General features: G+C 40.9%; 1 protein-coding gene across 2 annotated transcripts in view; it reads left to right on the top strand.

Annotated features, from left to right (window-relative positions):
• The window catches only part of TRIM37 (tripartite motif containing 37), a 48,797-nt gene that overhangs the window by 19,301 nt on the left and 13,116 nt on the right, over window positions 1-16,380 (top strand). For both annotated transcript variants that reach the window (XM_054008215.1, XM_054008214.1), the window contains exons 11-19: window positions 70-120; window positions 2,185-2,266; window positions 5,247-5,323; window positions 8,131-8,310; window positions 9,014-9,128; window positions 9,415-9,627; window positions 10,058-10,194; window positions 10,883-10,974; window positions 12,476-12,676. In XM_054008215.1, coding sequence (XP_053864190.1) covers window positions 70-120; window positions 2,185-2,266; window positions 5,247-5,323; window positions 8,131-8,310; window positions 9,014-9,128; window positions 9,415-9,627; window positions 10,058-10,194; window positions 10,883-10,974; window positions 12,476-12,676 — 1,148 coding nt within the window. The remainder of the gene's footprint in view (window positions 1-69; window positions 121-2,184; window positions 2,267-5,246; window positions 5,324-8,130; window positions 8,311-9,013; window positions 9,129-9,414; window positions 9,628-10,057; window positions 10,195-10,882; window positions 10,975-12,475; window positions 12,677-16,380) is intronic.

Genomic DNA, 16,380 nt, shown 5'->3' with positions numbered 1-16,380 from the left:
CTTGTGAAAATCCCAACTTCTGATTTTAATGCTACTTTCTTCAACTCTACTAATATGTTTTCTCCTCAGTGAATTAGTACCAGCCTATGACTCAACCACCTTTGTCTTGGAAAACTTCAGGTAGGAATGTGTCCTAAGAAATTACCATGAATGTCAAGGAGTATGTTTCTCATTTGTTCTTTTATTAGGTTTTAAACCATTGAATAGACCTATTGAAAACCACAAGATACCTGTGTGCAAGTGTGAGGAACTGAATCACATCTCTTGACTTTTGTCTCCAGTAGTGAACAGAAAAAGTAGCTACCAATTCAATAAACTGACTGCTAAAAAAAAAATTCCATGCTGAAGGAAAATGATTTCTCTCTAATCACCCCACAAGTTTAAAAAAATCTGCAAGGAACATTTACATGATCTCTACACTTAAAATTCTGCTCAGCTTGCAAGTTTTGCAACTTTCTAGATCTGATTTTTTTTTTTTGTAATGCAACCATTAAATAATTAATTTAGAATACTTTGATTAAATTAGAAGTAATATTTGAGGCTAGAACTTTATAGTCCAATTTCCTGTGAATTCTGACTTATTTTAGTGAAGATTGGAAGTAGATTGAAAGAAGTTGCAAACACCCTTATACTTCTCACTCTCCTCTGGCTTTTCCCCCCTCACAATAAAAGCATGCTTTAATCTCTCCCATTGTAAAATCCCATCCTTTACTCCACTTGCCTCTCCAACTACCACCCCTTTTATCTCTAAGATCACTGTATGCTCTGTTTACAATTGCTGTCTGCAGTTTCTCTTCTCAGACCAGTTTATTCCCATCTATGTCATCTCTCGTTCACTATCGAGGTTGACTCCTGCCTCTGTATTGGCCCACGAAGCCGGCCTCCATCGCTCAACTTGTTTCCATATTCAAACAAGCCTGTTTGTGCTGTCTCCCATCCTGCTCCTCATGCTTGGGAGAAGCTGCCCATAAGCATCTGTAAAACTAATGCATTATCCTCCTTCAAAACTCATTTTCTATGATGCCTACAAGAAATTTGACAATGGCTAGATTATTGGTGTGCTGATATCACTGCCGATCATGCTGACCAGTGTTGTCTCATTGTTTCCTTGTTCTCCCCTGTCTGTATTCACCTGTTGTCTCTTGTCTTATACTTAGATTATAAGCTCTTTGTGTCAGGGACCATTTTTGCTTTGTGTTGCTACAGTGCCTAGCACAGTGGGGTCCTAATCTTTGACTAGAGTTCCTAGGTGCTATGGTAACACAAATAATTAACCATTGAGGACAAAGAAATAATACCAAGGTATCTAGACAGGTTGGAAACATGGCTAGTAGAAGATTTAAGGACAATTGCTGTTAATACATTTGTGGGGTAGGAGGGCAAACTTAAAACAAATGTTCATTGGGGACAATGTCGGGGAGAAAGTTGGGAAGCAATAATGGCTGAAAGATATAAGGATGATAGTGGATCTGTACCATAGGAAGGAAAAATAATCATGCACTTTTATCCTGCACATGATGGATCAGAGAGAGAAATCCCTCTCTCTATGGCTCCTGTGTGACTGCACCAGGGTTATGGTTATGAGCATTGCGTCACCAGAAAATATTGCCTAACGAGCTCAGATAAGAGCACCAAAATGAAGGGGTGGATGCGAATGGGTGGAGGAGATGATTTCTTAAAAGGAAAGATTGAGTTAACTATATGTAGCCTGGTTAGTAGATATCTGGGTAGTGGGGAAAGAACAAAAGTCTACATCTCTGCTGCTTATGCTCTTTATATATTTGGAGTGGCATTATTAGTGTGGTATGATATAACACTAAGTAATGGGATAGTATGTAGAGGAAATTGGGATAAGTATCAGAAGAACTTTGCTAATAATGAGATATTAGGCAGTGGAATAGCCCCAAGGGATGTTGTGGCAGTCTGACTGCTTGGAAATTTTAAAACTTTTTTTTTAAAGGATAATAGGGAACAATAGGCCCCATGGAAATAGATTAGATGAAGCAATGGTTCCTTTTCATCTCTAACTGCTGTGATAGCTTCAAAACATGCTACTGAACTTTATGTGGTGCAACAAAATCGATAGTTCTAACATGTAAATCAAATGCTATTTATTCTCTGTCGCCTCCCCACATGGGGGTTTGCTCCATCTCACTGTTGAATATTCATCCCTTCTTTCAACAGCACTTTGCGCCAACGGGCGGATCCTGTGTACAGTCCACCCCTTCAAGTGTCAGGGCTTTGCTGGCGACTAAAGGTTTATCCAGTGAGTTTGTATACTCTTAAAAATATTTTTCCTAACAAAAATTTATCCACGGGTATAAATACACTAGGTAGCGAGCTAGCTTAGACCCCAGTCGTGCAAACTCTTAAGCACATACGTATCACTGCTCATGTAGACAGGTAACCTTACTTCAGTCATTTCCTAGCTTTTGAGTATTTGCCTTCGCAACTTTAATATTCTTTTAAGGTAGTTTTGTGTGTGCATGTGTGATTTCCTAGTTTAAAAAAAAATGAAACAAATTTCATCAAGTGATGTCATATAGACACCATATGACTTATCAGCAGACCTCTGTCACTGGAGCTAATGGAGTGATTGATGATAATAGTCAGTTGCCATCTCCTATGGAAGGCAGTGTGGCCTAGAGCACTAGACTGGGACTTAGCAGAATCCATATTTTCTACCAGCTCTGCCACTGGTCTGCTGGGTGACTTTGAGAAGTGACTTCTCTTCTCTGTGTCTGTCTCCCCATCTGTAAAATGGGGATAATGATATTGACCTCCTTTTGTAAAACAATTTGAGACCTACTGATGAAAAATACTGTATAAGAACTAGATACTGTTATGTGGACTACACTAGAGGGGGATGACACACACTTTCCCATTGGATTTCACAGATACTTGCTGACAGAAGAGGAATGGGGAAAATCAGGGAACTTGGGTTCCATTCCAGGCTCCTAAGAGTGTACTCTAGTGGGCAAAGACTTCTGCCAGTCTTCCCCAAGCTTGTCCCCTCTAACCTTTCCCTGTACCAGTCCTGGCTCTGTCTCATTCTTTTTGCGTTCCCAGTCCAATGTCTGCTACTTGGGCTTCTCATCTAAATCCCAGTCTTCTTGCCTAACCAGTCTCAGTTGCCCCCTCTCACTTCTTCATCCAGTCTGTCTCTTCCCAGTGTCTTCATTCTCCCTACTTGGACTCCTTTTCCAATCTGTCTCCCATCCACAGCTCCTTCCCTTTCTCTCTTTGCCTCCTAGGTCTCCTTCTGTACCCCAGCTTCTTGTCAGAGCATCTCTCCAGCTCTTTCACAGTTTCCTTGCCCAGCTCATTCCGGTTTTCTACCCCAACTGTTCGTTTTTTCTCTTCCCTCCTCATCCCTCCAGTCTTACCAAGCTCCTTGTCCCAGTCTACTGCTTTCCCTGCCCCTCAGTTAATCTCTTGTCTCCTCTGCATTCAAGTCAGGTGCCTTCTGCCTCCGCTCTACCTTGGTCCAGCAGGGGGGTCATTTAGAGGAGAGGAGACCGGCTCACTGCTCTCACTTAAAGCCTAGCTCCTCCCTGGCTCAAAGTATCCACGATCAGCAATTGTAGGGGAAGTTGCTCTGTGAGGATGGCACATGTGCAGTCTGAGCACTAGGAGCTCTGAGAGGCTCAAGCATGCTTAGTAAAGAAGTTTCTACTGAATGTGTGCAAACTAGTGTTTCAAAGGGGCAGATTTTCACGGGGATGGGAAAAGGCGTATCCATGACACACAAGCCATGCCTGCCAAATTTCAAGTCTCTGGTCCACAGCATGGGTCACTAGAGCTGTTCAAAGAAAAGGTCTCCACAATTTAATGTGGTCAAAGCGTGTTTTTTCCTTAACCTAATTCTCAGAAATGACTGAAATTTTCTAGTAAAATTCAGCCTGAGGCAAGTGGAAAACTTCAGCCAAATTGTTAAAGTTTGGCAAAGTTATAATAAGCAACAGAAAACAGGGTTTTACAGTGAGAAGTATTGTGCAGCCTTAATAGGCATTGCTACCTGTTGCACCTATAATATATATGTGCTTAATTGTTTGCAGGATTGGAGCCTAAACTAGTTTACTACTTGTTGTATTTATAACCATACATAGCTGGGTCTGTGTGTGCGCACTCATCCATTACCTGAAACCGTTTTGGGAATTTGGGAGGAGGAGAGGGTTTTGTTTTCTGAGAGGAATTTCTCTTGTACAGAGTCTGATATCCATCACTGAAATAGAAGAAATATCCAATGTGAATGACATTTCTTACGAAATCTCATTGAAGTGCAGCATTGAGACCACCGAGACACTGGTTCTGCATGAATGTTGGAACATGAACCACTAAAGTTTTGCCTTTCCCCACTCCTCCAGTTTGGTCAATGCTTTGAGGCAGCTCTGGGTAATATTTAAACTGTGCATGAAGTAAAAAATCTCTTATAGTTTACTGTTTTGAATACAGCAACAGCTATATCTTAAAGTCAGGGTCAATCCTGTACGTGACATTGTCAAAAGGTATAAAAATGCTATTTTTAAACAATGGTATGTTACGACACAATGTCAAAACCCAGGGAATTCAAGATAAGATTAACACTTCATCTTTGGCTTACACCATTGAGGGAGAAGGCTCTGCCATACTACTGATTTTGTTGTAATCTCAGTGCTACTTAACATAACTCTTTAATGAATCTTAGTTAGTTTTCAGTATACAGATTAGAAAACACAACTTGATTTTACTTCAGTCCCCAACATAAAAGGGTTTGGAATTCTGCTCTCTAGTATTTCAGATAACTGGATATTTAATATAAAAAGTCCTCATTAAATTCTGTGAGAGAGGAAAAAGGGTTGTAATACTCTCAAGCTTAAAAATCCACCAATCATTTTTATTGCCCTCCTTATACACACATTTAATATGAAAAATCAGTTCTACAGTATGTAGAAGCACTTGCCAAACTATTTCTTGTTTGAACTACTGAAATGCAAGAAGAACAGGAATTGTAACTTTCAAGTTTTCTGTTGTGAGATACAGCCTAGCACCCAGATACTACAGTCATATGCACACTTTCTAAATGTGTGTTGATTTCTACCTCAATTCACGCTACGGTAGCTGTTTTTAGTCATGGCATGGTTTAAGCCCATTTCATATGTTACTGTTCTGACTGAGGCTGTAGGAAACTGTGTATTGGAATTCTGAATTTATTTTCTACAATAACAGATGCTTTTAATAATTTTACCTCCTTATTTCTTTTTAAGGATGGAAATGGAGTTGTGCGTGGTTACTACTTGTCTGTGTTTCTGGAGCTCTCAGCTGGATTGCCAGAAACATCCAAGTAAGGAAATGTCTGTTTACAGTTCTTTTATGCCTCTCACCCAAGGAGTTTAAAGAGCTTTACAAAAGTGTATTCAGCCTCATGGCTCTGCTAGGACCTGATCCAAAGCTCACTGAAGCAGATGAAGATTCCTATTGACTTCACCGGGCTTTGGATCAGGCCCCTCGTCCCATTTTACAAGTAGATAAGATGAGGCACAGAGGTTAAGTGGGTCTGCAGAAAGTGACAAACAAGTCAGCAACAGAGCTGTCAAGAGAACCCAGGTCTCAACTTCCAGTCCTGTGCTTGGTTAGCTAGAGCACTCCGACTCTAAGGCAAAGAGTTCAGCTGAGAGAGATGCTATAAAATGACCATTGTACAGTACTTTAGCCCTCAGATAAATCAAAATCATGTTATAACTGCCAATATTATAACCTTGCCCCTTACAGTCCACAGTTGCTCCAAAAAATGTTATTTATGTGCCTGGCTCCAAAATATGTCTAAATTTCTCAAGACTCTCTTTAGTGTAACAGGACACTTTCTGCAGCATTTAACTTCTCGGAATATTTTCTGGTTCTGTTTAAAACTTAGAATGTAACTGCTGACTGGAGGTATAGAGGCAGTTTTAGCTGCTGGAGGAGCAGGAACTTGTGGGACTGAATCTCTGCTTAAAATTCCTTTGCCTATGAAAGACTGACTTGCCAGGCTTAGAAAGCACAATTTGATAGCTGAGTGACTTACTCTGATTGAGGAGAGGTAAGAATTGAAACTAAGTAATGTGCTGGGCCTGCTCTGGAGGGATATGTTAATAGTGATTTTGGAAGGGATTTCAGACCGACAACTGAGTGGAGAGCCTTTCAGGTGAGGAAGAGGAGTTCAAGCATAATTTTGGGTTTGAGGTCCTCGAGTCCTAAGGAGAGGATTCTAGGCCTAATTGGAGAGAGGCTTTTCATAAAATGGTGGAGCGGAGCATTCATGCTGGCACGTGAGACTGAAACAAGAGATATTGGCCGATGTTAGCAGACTTTAATAAGCAAAACGTAATGGAAGCTTTTAAAAATTCCTTGTCTTCCACACATCCGGAACAATAAGATGCATTACGGGATGGGGCTTGCCTCTTCACATTAAGACCACTTTATAACACTTAGTACTAGAGCGGGGCGGGCAAACTTTTTGGCCTGAGGGCCGCATTGGGTTTCGGAAATTGTATGGAGGGCCAGTTAGGGGAAGGGGTCGTGGGCCCCTTCCAACCCGCCCCCTGTTCCCTGACTGCCCCTCTGGGACCCCTGTCCCATCCACCCCCTACCCCGCTCCCTGACCGCTTCCGGAACCCCCACCCCTGACTTCCCCACCCCCCCCCCCACCCCATCCAACCCCTCCTCTCATTCCTGACGGCCCCCCTGGGACTCCTGCCCCATCCAACCACCCCTTCTCCCTGTCCCCTCACTGCCCCAGAGCCCCTGACTGTCCCATCCAACCCCTCCTCTCATTCCTGACTGCCCCCTCCCTGGGACCCCTGCCACCATGCAACCCCTCTGTTCCCCGCCCTCTGACCACCCCGACCCCTATCCATACCCCCACCCCTTGACCACCCCTCTGAACTCCCCTGCCTTCTATCCAACTCCCACCCGATCCCTGTCCCTTATTGTGCTGCCTGGAGCACCGGTGGCTGGTGGCGCTACAGCCACGCACCGTGCAGCACAGAGCACTGGGTCAGGCCAGGCTCTTCAGCTGTGCTGCCCTGCCCCAGGAGCTCGCAGCCCCACCACCCAGAGCATTGCGGCGGGGCAAGCTGAGGCTGCAGGGGACGGGGGAACAGCAGGGGAGAGACCTGGGGCTACCCTTCCAGGCCAGGAGCTCAGGGGCCGGGCAGGAGGGTCCCGCGGGCCGTAGTTTGCCCACCTCTGTACTAGAGGCACCCCGCCATCTGCAGTGAAAGTTTAAAGGACACAGTAAATTTGAAAATCCTATTTCAAGCTTGAAGCTACTTATAATTGAAAGACGTTAAGGAGAGAGAAAAAATATTTTCCTCTTTTCAGTTTGATTATGCATTTGACAGCATTTTCTGTAGTCGGTTTGACTGTTTCCTCTGTGTACATGCGGATAGGAGAATTCTCTTCTGTTCCTGTCTGAAAGACAGGAAAATGATTGTAAAACCTTAAAAATTTACATAGGGATTTAAGAGCTGGTAGGGAATCCTGGAGCTATTTTATTTTATTTTTTTTTAAAAATCGATTCGATTTTCAAATTGTCCCTTCTTAATTCACTTGTTCAATTCTATTTGAGAAGTCTGTCTTCATCTTACAGCCCAGCTACTGTCAATCATATTGCACTTATTTCTCATGTAGAGTAGATTGGTAGATGCACAGAGCTTTGACTTCAGATTTTATCAACCCTGACACAGTTAGCCCTTGGCACCAGCAGCCTAGAGCGACTGCTGTGAAGCTGTAATGCAGAATGCATTAGAGCTTAGGCATTGAGGGAAATCCCGATCTGTGGCATTAAACTGCTGTAGTTTATAAATACACAGTAGTCCTTCAGCCTGGCTTAAAAAGTAGCATTTGTTGCCTGTAATCTCAGCCTTATACCTTTACTTCTTAAAATTTGTATATTACCCAAAAAAGCCATCAACATGCTGTTCACTTTCCACTCTAGATTCTTTTCTTGCTGAATCACCTTTTTAATTGGAAATCCTATTTCTTTTTAAAATATGATGCTCGTAGTAACTTAACTTGACCTGAAACAAACATACCATATGTGTTTTTCTTATACTGAAATCTGGTGGTGATTGTTACTGTTCCAGCTAATTTCATTTTGTCCATGTTTAGGTATGAGTACCGTGTGGAGATGGTTCACCAGTCCACCAATGATCCTGCTAAAAATATAATTCGAGAGTTTGCCTCTGACTTTGAAGTTGGAGAATGCTGGGGTTATAACAGATTCTTTCGATTGGACTTGCTTGCCAATGAAGGGTATTTGAACAGACAAAATGACACTGTAATTCTTAGGTAAGAGAGATCATTGGTTGGATCTACAAATCTGTTTTCTGTGGCATTTTTTTATAAAAGTGCTATAGTTATTATCAAAGTAGGAAATAATTAAAATAATTAGCATGCCATAATGTTTTTTAAATTAATCTCTGTCATAAAAGGAAAGGATTTTTTGTTCTCATGAGCTTTAAAGGAGTGTGTGTTTAGGAGAGGAGGCGGGAAAGATGTGCATAGATTCCTTTGAGATGAAGCAGTCATCTGCAAAAACTCACTTGACACTAATATGCCTCTATTGGGCATGCATAGATAGAGAATTAAAAAATATTTCAGGAAAATTCTGGATGTGTTTTCAAAGGGGATTAATAATGCATTCCATCCCCTTTTGGGTATTGTCATTGAGATTAATGGAAGTCTGGGAAAGGAGGGTGTGGAAGAGTGTATATAATGGTATTGAAGCTAACTTCGTTAGTGGAAATTTCAGCATTATGGCTAAATATAGCTATCCTGCACTTCTATTCAAGTTGGGTTTTTAAAATATCACTTGTGGTTTGTCTATTCTGGTATTTCAGAATTCTGTATTATAGAATATCTGGAAAAGTGTACAGGAATTAATTTCCCATCAGGTTTAAGCTTAATTTTATCACCTGGTTTTAAGCATTGAATTATTTTAGGTGGGACTTCTCAAACATTTAAAAAATTTCCATTTTGTGGCATTCTAAAGGTTCCAGGTGCGTTCACCTACCTTCTTCCAAAAGTGTCGGGACCAACACTGGTACATTACTCAGTTGGAAGCTGCTCAGACAAGCTACATCCAACAAATAAACAACCTTAAAGAGGTAAGTGAGAGGTTGGACGTGTATTTTAATGCCAAATTCAAACATGGATTTAAATCTTTGATTATAGTGGCCACTGACCAGTAAGTTTGCTTCACTGTCAGGTTTATTTGGATACCCATTGCTATTTTTAGAATGCTGATGGTGCTGGATTTTGTTTCCAGTTAGTTTCAATGTCTTTCATGTTAATCTGTTTAAATCTGTGAAATGCTGTTGCTTCTTGTAATTTGTTCTTAACAAATTTTCTTTGACGTATACTTACGTGTCTGTTTTTTAAAATATATTTAAGAGACTTGCAATTGAGCTTTCCCGTACCCAAAAATCACGAGGCATGTCACCTCCAGACACTCATCTTAGCCCCCAGAATGATGATGGTCCAGAAACAAGACCAAAGAAATCTGGACCGAATCCTGAAGTACTACTTGAGAGTGTCACCACTCCAGCATTAGCGAGAGATGCTAAGGATGATGATGAGGAGAAAATCCAGCATGAAGATTTTAATGTAGGAATTCTCTTCTGTTCCATTTTCAATTTTTATTTCATTTTATAATCCATTGTACTGTTACAGGAAAATTATAGAAGCATGTGTGTTGTGTGTTAGATGAACTATTCTCTACAAGTGCAGAACTAGTGGATAATGAGGAGAAAGGATAGAGACTTTTAGGGAGCAGGAAAAAATTGTTTAAGGAGAGAAATTCCAAAGGCATGGTAAGCAAATCAGAGAATCTAGCTATCTAAAATGGTACTGTCAGGCAGGCATTTTATCTACTTGTGTTGCACTTTCAGACCCTCCTCAGCTCCTGGGTGATACTACTGACGTCTGGTTCTGCTTTCTCTGTTTAGAATGTACTGTAGATAAAATATAAAACACCCAGATACTTATGAGAATTTCTGTACAGCAGAAATTCTCATATCTTGTTTTGTTGCTCCAGTATGAGCTCTCGGATGGTGATCTGGATGTAGACCTTGCTGGAGAAGATGAGGTAAACCACCTAGATGGCAGCAGCTCCTCTGCTAGTTCAACAGCTACTAGTAACACTGAAGAGAACGATATTGATGAAGAGACTATGTGAGTGACTGCAAAAACTTACCCAGAATTGTTATCCTCTTGGCCTAATGTCAGTTCCCATCAGAATGGAATCAACTTACTTTGTATATCACAATGTCTTTGATTGATGTGTGACAGCTCAGAGGCCAAAAGTTGGCCGGGAAATGACACACATAGTAATGTGGTAGAAATACAAGATGCCAGGTCTTCAAGCAATCTTTTACTGGTTTATTTACTGATTTATTTCCAGTGTGTTGGCTTATTCAGTTTAACATGTTGTCCTTGACCAGCAATGTCACGTAAGGCTCTTTTCAAGAGATTAGTTAGCTTTGATCCTACACTAATTTACCACTGTGATACCCTACACAAGTACAAGTGCTGTTTAGAAGTAGAGCACTTAGACTTTAGACTATTTAAATACTGAAAAGTTGAAGGACACTATCAGATCCTCATATTTAACATACTATTAGAGATACATATTCTTGTAATGAATATGGAAGGCTTGCAGAATAAGGTTCTAAAATTCCACCTCTTGGAAACACGTCAGATTTTAAGACTTCTGGTTTCACAGTCAAGTGGTGATGCATTTTGACTTGTTAGTTCATGCAGTTTGGAAGCTACAAAACTAGTGAGATGTTTAGTTTTTCTGTTGTTGACAACATCGCAATGCCTAATTGGAGCTGATGGTCAGATTTTTCTTCGCACCAAGGTCTGGAGAAAATGATGTGGAATATAATAGTAATATGGAGCTAGAAGAAGGAGATCTCCAGGATGATGCTGCTGCTGCTGGTGGAGCATCAGGTACAGAAAGAAACATTCACAATCAAACTAACAGTAATTTGTCAGGTTTCCTCCTCTGTTCTTTTCAGTGCCACGTCAGAAGCAATATTGAGCTGCATATTCTAGAGGCATTTTCTATTTTTGAAAATGCTGCGTCATGTACTGTACACTAATTATTGCAGTGGAGTGCCAGCTTCCCACTGGTTAGAAAAAACGGTGGAGGGGTCTTCTATTGAACATCCTTAAAACAAAAAAATGTCAGTTTGGAGTTTCTCTGGGAGCCTGGATTTTAAGATGTTTCCATTCCAGTAAAAAGTAAACCAGCAAATGTCTTTGCTTCTACTCTACTGCTGTCCCCATGGTTTCTGATCATTGGACACATTCCTTTAGATTTTGCTACACTGTTATTAGCTAAGTTTTAATTAAAGGAGGGGCATGAAATGTATGAATCTTTAAATATGGAGCAGGAATTAAATTAAAATATAAATAATTAAATGGTGCTCCATAAGATCACTTGCAGCATAAAGGTGACTGCAAGTCAAAATCTAACACGTTTTTACCAGGATTTCTAAAATGACTGAATCTACATTTAAATGCACTCATGATGCCAGTGCCCACAGATCACACCACATACTGCAGCATAGGTCTGTTGGCAATCTTTAAGGAATGCTGATCTTCATATCCTTGCTCTCTTTTTTCCCTTTCAGTATAAACCTGTTGTGCCTTAGATCCAGTCTCTGTCATAACACAGGCAAATGTATGCCTCTCTTCAAAACATTTCTTGTCAGGCATTTGAGAAGCCTGACTAATTTATTTAAGTATGGCATTAATCAGTTAAGAACAGGAGTGGAAATGGGGGTGTAATGTCTGCAGAATACAGTGTTATCTAAGGTTCTCTTCACATGTCATTTTAGTGTATTTGTAAATCTTGATGCAAAGAATGCGTGTAACCCATTCCCTTTTAATTGCTTATAGTGCTTTTTCACTCTCAATACTGATAATGCTGGTTTTGGTCACCTGCTTTGGAAGGAAGCCTTATTGGGCTGTCTAATCTAATTTCCCAGATTGGACTCCAGACACAGTGGCTGGGTCTCAGATCTCTTATGGGATTGCTAAACATTATGTAATAAGAACATTTCATAGCTCAAAGTAAGGCTTAATTGAAGATCTCTCTAGATCAGATAAAGAAACTCCTCATTTTTATGTTAGTGGGTTTTTTTCTAAATCTGCAAATCAGTAGGAACAGTTAATGTTCTTTGTATTTGAAGTCAAATTCTGTTGATTTTCCATTTTTGGGACTGTTAGTTTTTTATCGATGTACTTTTGTTTTTCTTCAGTGCTTTTAGAATTCGTACTTCCTTGTAACAAGATTGCTTTTCCTGAGGTTATTTGGAGTGCTTTTAAGATTTCCATCCTTACTATATCCAGGATTTTCAGCTGCTCTTTTGTGAAAGAGTGAAACCTAACACATGCAGACAGACATGGTGTATACGTACTTTTCCTATGGCGCTCTCTCTTTCAGGTAGTAGCCATGGCTATCCCAATGCAAGTGGCAGATCTTCAAGGCGGGGAGGAAGTACTTTAGGCTCAGCAGCCAGCAGCAGTTTACTAGACATAGATCCCTTAATTTTAATCCATTTATTGGACCTAAAAGACAGGAATGGGATGGAAAATCTGTGGGGTCTACAGCCACGTCCTCCTGCTTCACTTCTGCAGAACAGAGGTAAATGGTGCATTTAAATACAACTCTTCCATGTATTCCTTTGACGTAAAGTTAGATGCACCTAAAATCTAAGTAATTCGTTAGAGATTTATTTAAGAACATAAGAATGACCATCCTGGCTCAGAAGAAAGGTCCATCTAGCCCAGTATCATGTCTTCCAACAGTGGCCGATGCCAGGTGCTTCAGAGGGAATGAACAGGTAATCATCCCCTGTTGCCCATTCCCAGCTTCTAGCAAATAGAGGCTTGGGACACTTTTGCATCCCTGTCCATCCCCTGGCTAATAGCCATCAATGGACCTATCCTCCACGAATTTATCTAGTTCTTTTTTGAACCCTGTTATAATCTTGGCCTGTGACAACATCCTGTGGTAAAGAGTTCCACACATTGACTGTGTTGTGTGAAGAAATAATTCTTTTTGTTTGTTTGTTAAACCTGCTGCCTATTAATTTCATTTGGTGACCCTTTGTTCTTGTTTTATGAGAAGGAGTAAATAACACTTCCTTATTTACTTTCTCTACATCAGTCATGATTTTATAGACCGCTATCATATCCCCCCTTAGTTGTTTCTTTTCCAAGCTGAAAAGTCCCAGTCTTATTAATCTGTACCTTTCCCAATTCCAATATATCTTTTTTTTTTTTGAGCGGGGCAACCAGATCTTCATGCAGTATTCAAGATGTGGGCGTACCGTGGATTTATACAGAGGCAATATGATATTTTCTGTCGTCTTATCTATCCCTTTCCTAATGAGTCCCAACATTGTTAGCTTTTTTGACAGCCGCTGCTGACTGTGGATGTTTTCAGAGAACTATTCACAATGACTCAGAGTTTCCATTAGCTTTGTCTGCATTGCCCATCATGAAGAGGGACTGGGGAAAGGCCACTGAATTCTGTTGCTGTATTTTCGTAATTTCATAGTAGTCACTGTGTGCACCAAACCACAAAGTACTCTTTGGCTTAATAGCTGCTTTCAGACTTAGAACTGCAGATGAGTATTGAGTAAAAAAAAAATGTGTGTGGGAGCAGGGACAGTGTCTGTCTCTGTTTAAAGATAACTCGGGGGGTGGAGGGATGCCTGAAGAGTAGTTCCAACTCCATGCACATCTTGTGTAGCTATCTTGGTATCTGTGAAGAGAGTAATACCTTATTGTTATCTAGTACTTTGCAGTAGTAGATCAGTGCCAGATAAATAATGGATTTCCACCTGGAAGGGATTAAGGTGCAATAGACATAAACAGAACAAAACACAATATACACAGTGTAGGGAATGGCTATTTCAGCTTCCAAACTTTTATCTGTTTGCTGAAAGTGGAGCTACTGAAAGGGTTATGTATGATAGTGGGGAAGCTGTTTCAGACATTTGAGGTGGCATGGAAGAAAGCACACGAGAAAGCAGGCACAGAACACAAGTGGCAAGATCAGGTGGATTGTAAAGCCAGGAAGGAAGTTTAAGAGAAGTTGAGGGTAGTGGTCATGATGGAGGGCTTGAAAAGTGAGGAGAGGGCACTTGAAAAATAGTAGAGGCTGATGCAGAAACTCATGGAGAGAGAAACATGTACAGAATGACTGAAAGGAAGAAAATTGTGGTCAGTTTCTGCGCTGATACTTATTAAATAACTTTGTTAGTATTTTGCATAACATGTATTTGAGTTATAGTATTAGGTTGATGTGCCATAACCTTAATTTTGTGTGAACCAAAGGAAAGCTAGATAGCAAGCTGTAAATGTAATTCTGTCATAGCTGATTTATTGTTGAAGGTCAGATGTTCCTCTCCTTTGTTAGTGAAGAATCAGTAAATTGAATCAAACCTCATAAATAGATTTAGCAGAGTTAATGTTTGTTTGAGGCTAATTGGCCCACAGCCACAATATCTTATTTCTGGTCACTTTGAAACAACCATTTGGTGGCTTAATAGAGCAGAAGAGAAATAATAGTCCATCTGGTACAGATATATGCTCTTTCTCTTGACATGATGACGGCATTTGCACTGTCCAATCTAAAGATAGGAAGTGAATGGTTTGAGTTTTGATGTTAACGTTCAAATTTAGTCTTGTTGTAAAATTCATGCAGTGGCAAGCAGGGTTATTCAGTCAGTTGTTCTTGTTGCATTTCCTACTTCCAGTTGGTCTCTCTGGAAATACAAAATGCAAGTTCAGGGTTAGATCATCCCTCCTGCAGGAAAACTGCATGATGATTCTGCTTAGTTTCTTTGGATTCTTCCATTGCAGTGGTGGCGTACTTTGTACAAGCCCCTGCAAAAAATGTAGGGAGGTTTCACCTCTCCCTCCCCAGTAACACAGCTCTATTGGAGCAGTGCTCTCAGGAGCTCCCCTGCCATAGTCTGTCCTTAAGGACTCCTCTTAAAGGGATGCTCTCCATTATAGAGGGGACTCTGCAGGAAAGCCTTTCTAATGCATTCCCAGACCTAAAGAAGAACTATGTGTAGCTTGACAGCTTGTACTTTCCACCAACAGAAGGTGATCAGTAGAAGATATTCTCTCACCTACCTTCTGTCCCAAGCTGTTATAATGTGCTTCCATATTTCCCTCTGGGTTGGTAAGGAAATATTTTGCATCCTTGTGTCCCTGCTCTCACCTCCTTCCATACTACAGGACCCTGACCTTGCCAAACCATCATGAATCCACGGACAGATTCCTCTCAATTTCCTTTTACATGGGCACAGACAGATATGTATATGGAGCATCCACTGCACTTGTATATCTGCGGGACATGATCTGCTCCCTAAATGTTTGTGTTCTGTAGATGCAAAAAAAGTGGGAACACTAAAATATCCTTCCAAAGAGGCCTACTTTGTATAGTGACCAAAAAATCTCATGAGAGGCTAGTGGACAGCTAATAGCTCTAATCCATTCAGAGTAGGAAATGATGCTGAGGCGGTTAGGGGACAGGTGACCATGTTGATAGTCTTGGTAGAGAGGTCCAGATTTGGATGGACCATAAAAACCAAACGGCTTCCTCCTGCCCTCTTGCAAAATGCAGCTGAGGTATATTGGCAGGAGACTCTGTAGGGCAAATCCCTGTTGCTGTCTGTGCCACACCTGTTCTGCAGATAAATAGAGAAAAGCCTTTGGGCTCTGATGTGAGCTCTCTCTGCAAATTTGTTTAATGGAGGAAAGTCTCTCTTCTTAGATTAACAAGATTTTCATAATAATGTAGAGCTTGATCTGGCTTCCAAACTGCAAAGGGTATAAAGACAGTGTAGGGGTAAATAAGTCCTATGCAATGTAGTCTGCTTTTAAAAAAACAAACAAACCTTGAAGATTGGACAAAAGAAGCGGTTTGAAGTGGCCAGTGAGCTACAGGTGATGCAAGGTTGCGTACTGTCAAGACTCTCTGCAGGTGCTGTCTAGACTCTGCCTTGACAGAACTAGAGAGACCAGGTGAAGGCATTGAAGAGATGGATGAACTTGCATTGTTGGCAGTATGACCCAGACTGAGGCCTCCACGGTAGTGTTGTGGTGGGTAGGTCTCTGCTTCCTTCAGCCACTTACTGCATTTGGTGTGGTCTTTCTGTTTTGCTGAGATCCTTAAATACCTGACTTTGTTCCTGTACCTTGTTCAATCACCATGTTGGAACAAGGCTTCTTTTATTTCCAGAGCTTGCTAAGTTTTGTCTCCGAGGGACTCAAAAGCCATTGGGGTTATAGGTCTGAGCCAGTTGAATTTGCAATGAGATACTTAGA

The sequence above is a fragment of the Malaclemys terrapin genome, chromosome 18, assembly GCF_027887155.1.
Source record: "Malaclemys terrapin pileata isolate rMalTer1 chromosome 18, rMalTer1.hap1, whole genome shotgun sequence".
Classification (NCBI taxonomy): Eukaryota; Metazoa; Chordata; order Testudines; family Emydidae; genus Malaclemys; species Malaclemys terrapin.
The sequence above is the reverse complement of the archived record's forward strand: the minus strand, read 5'-3'. Positions and strand labels throughout refer to the sequence as shown.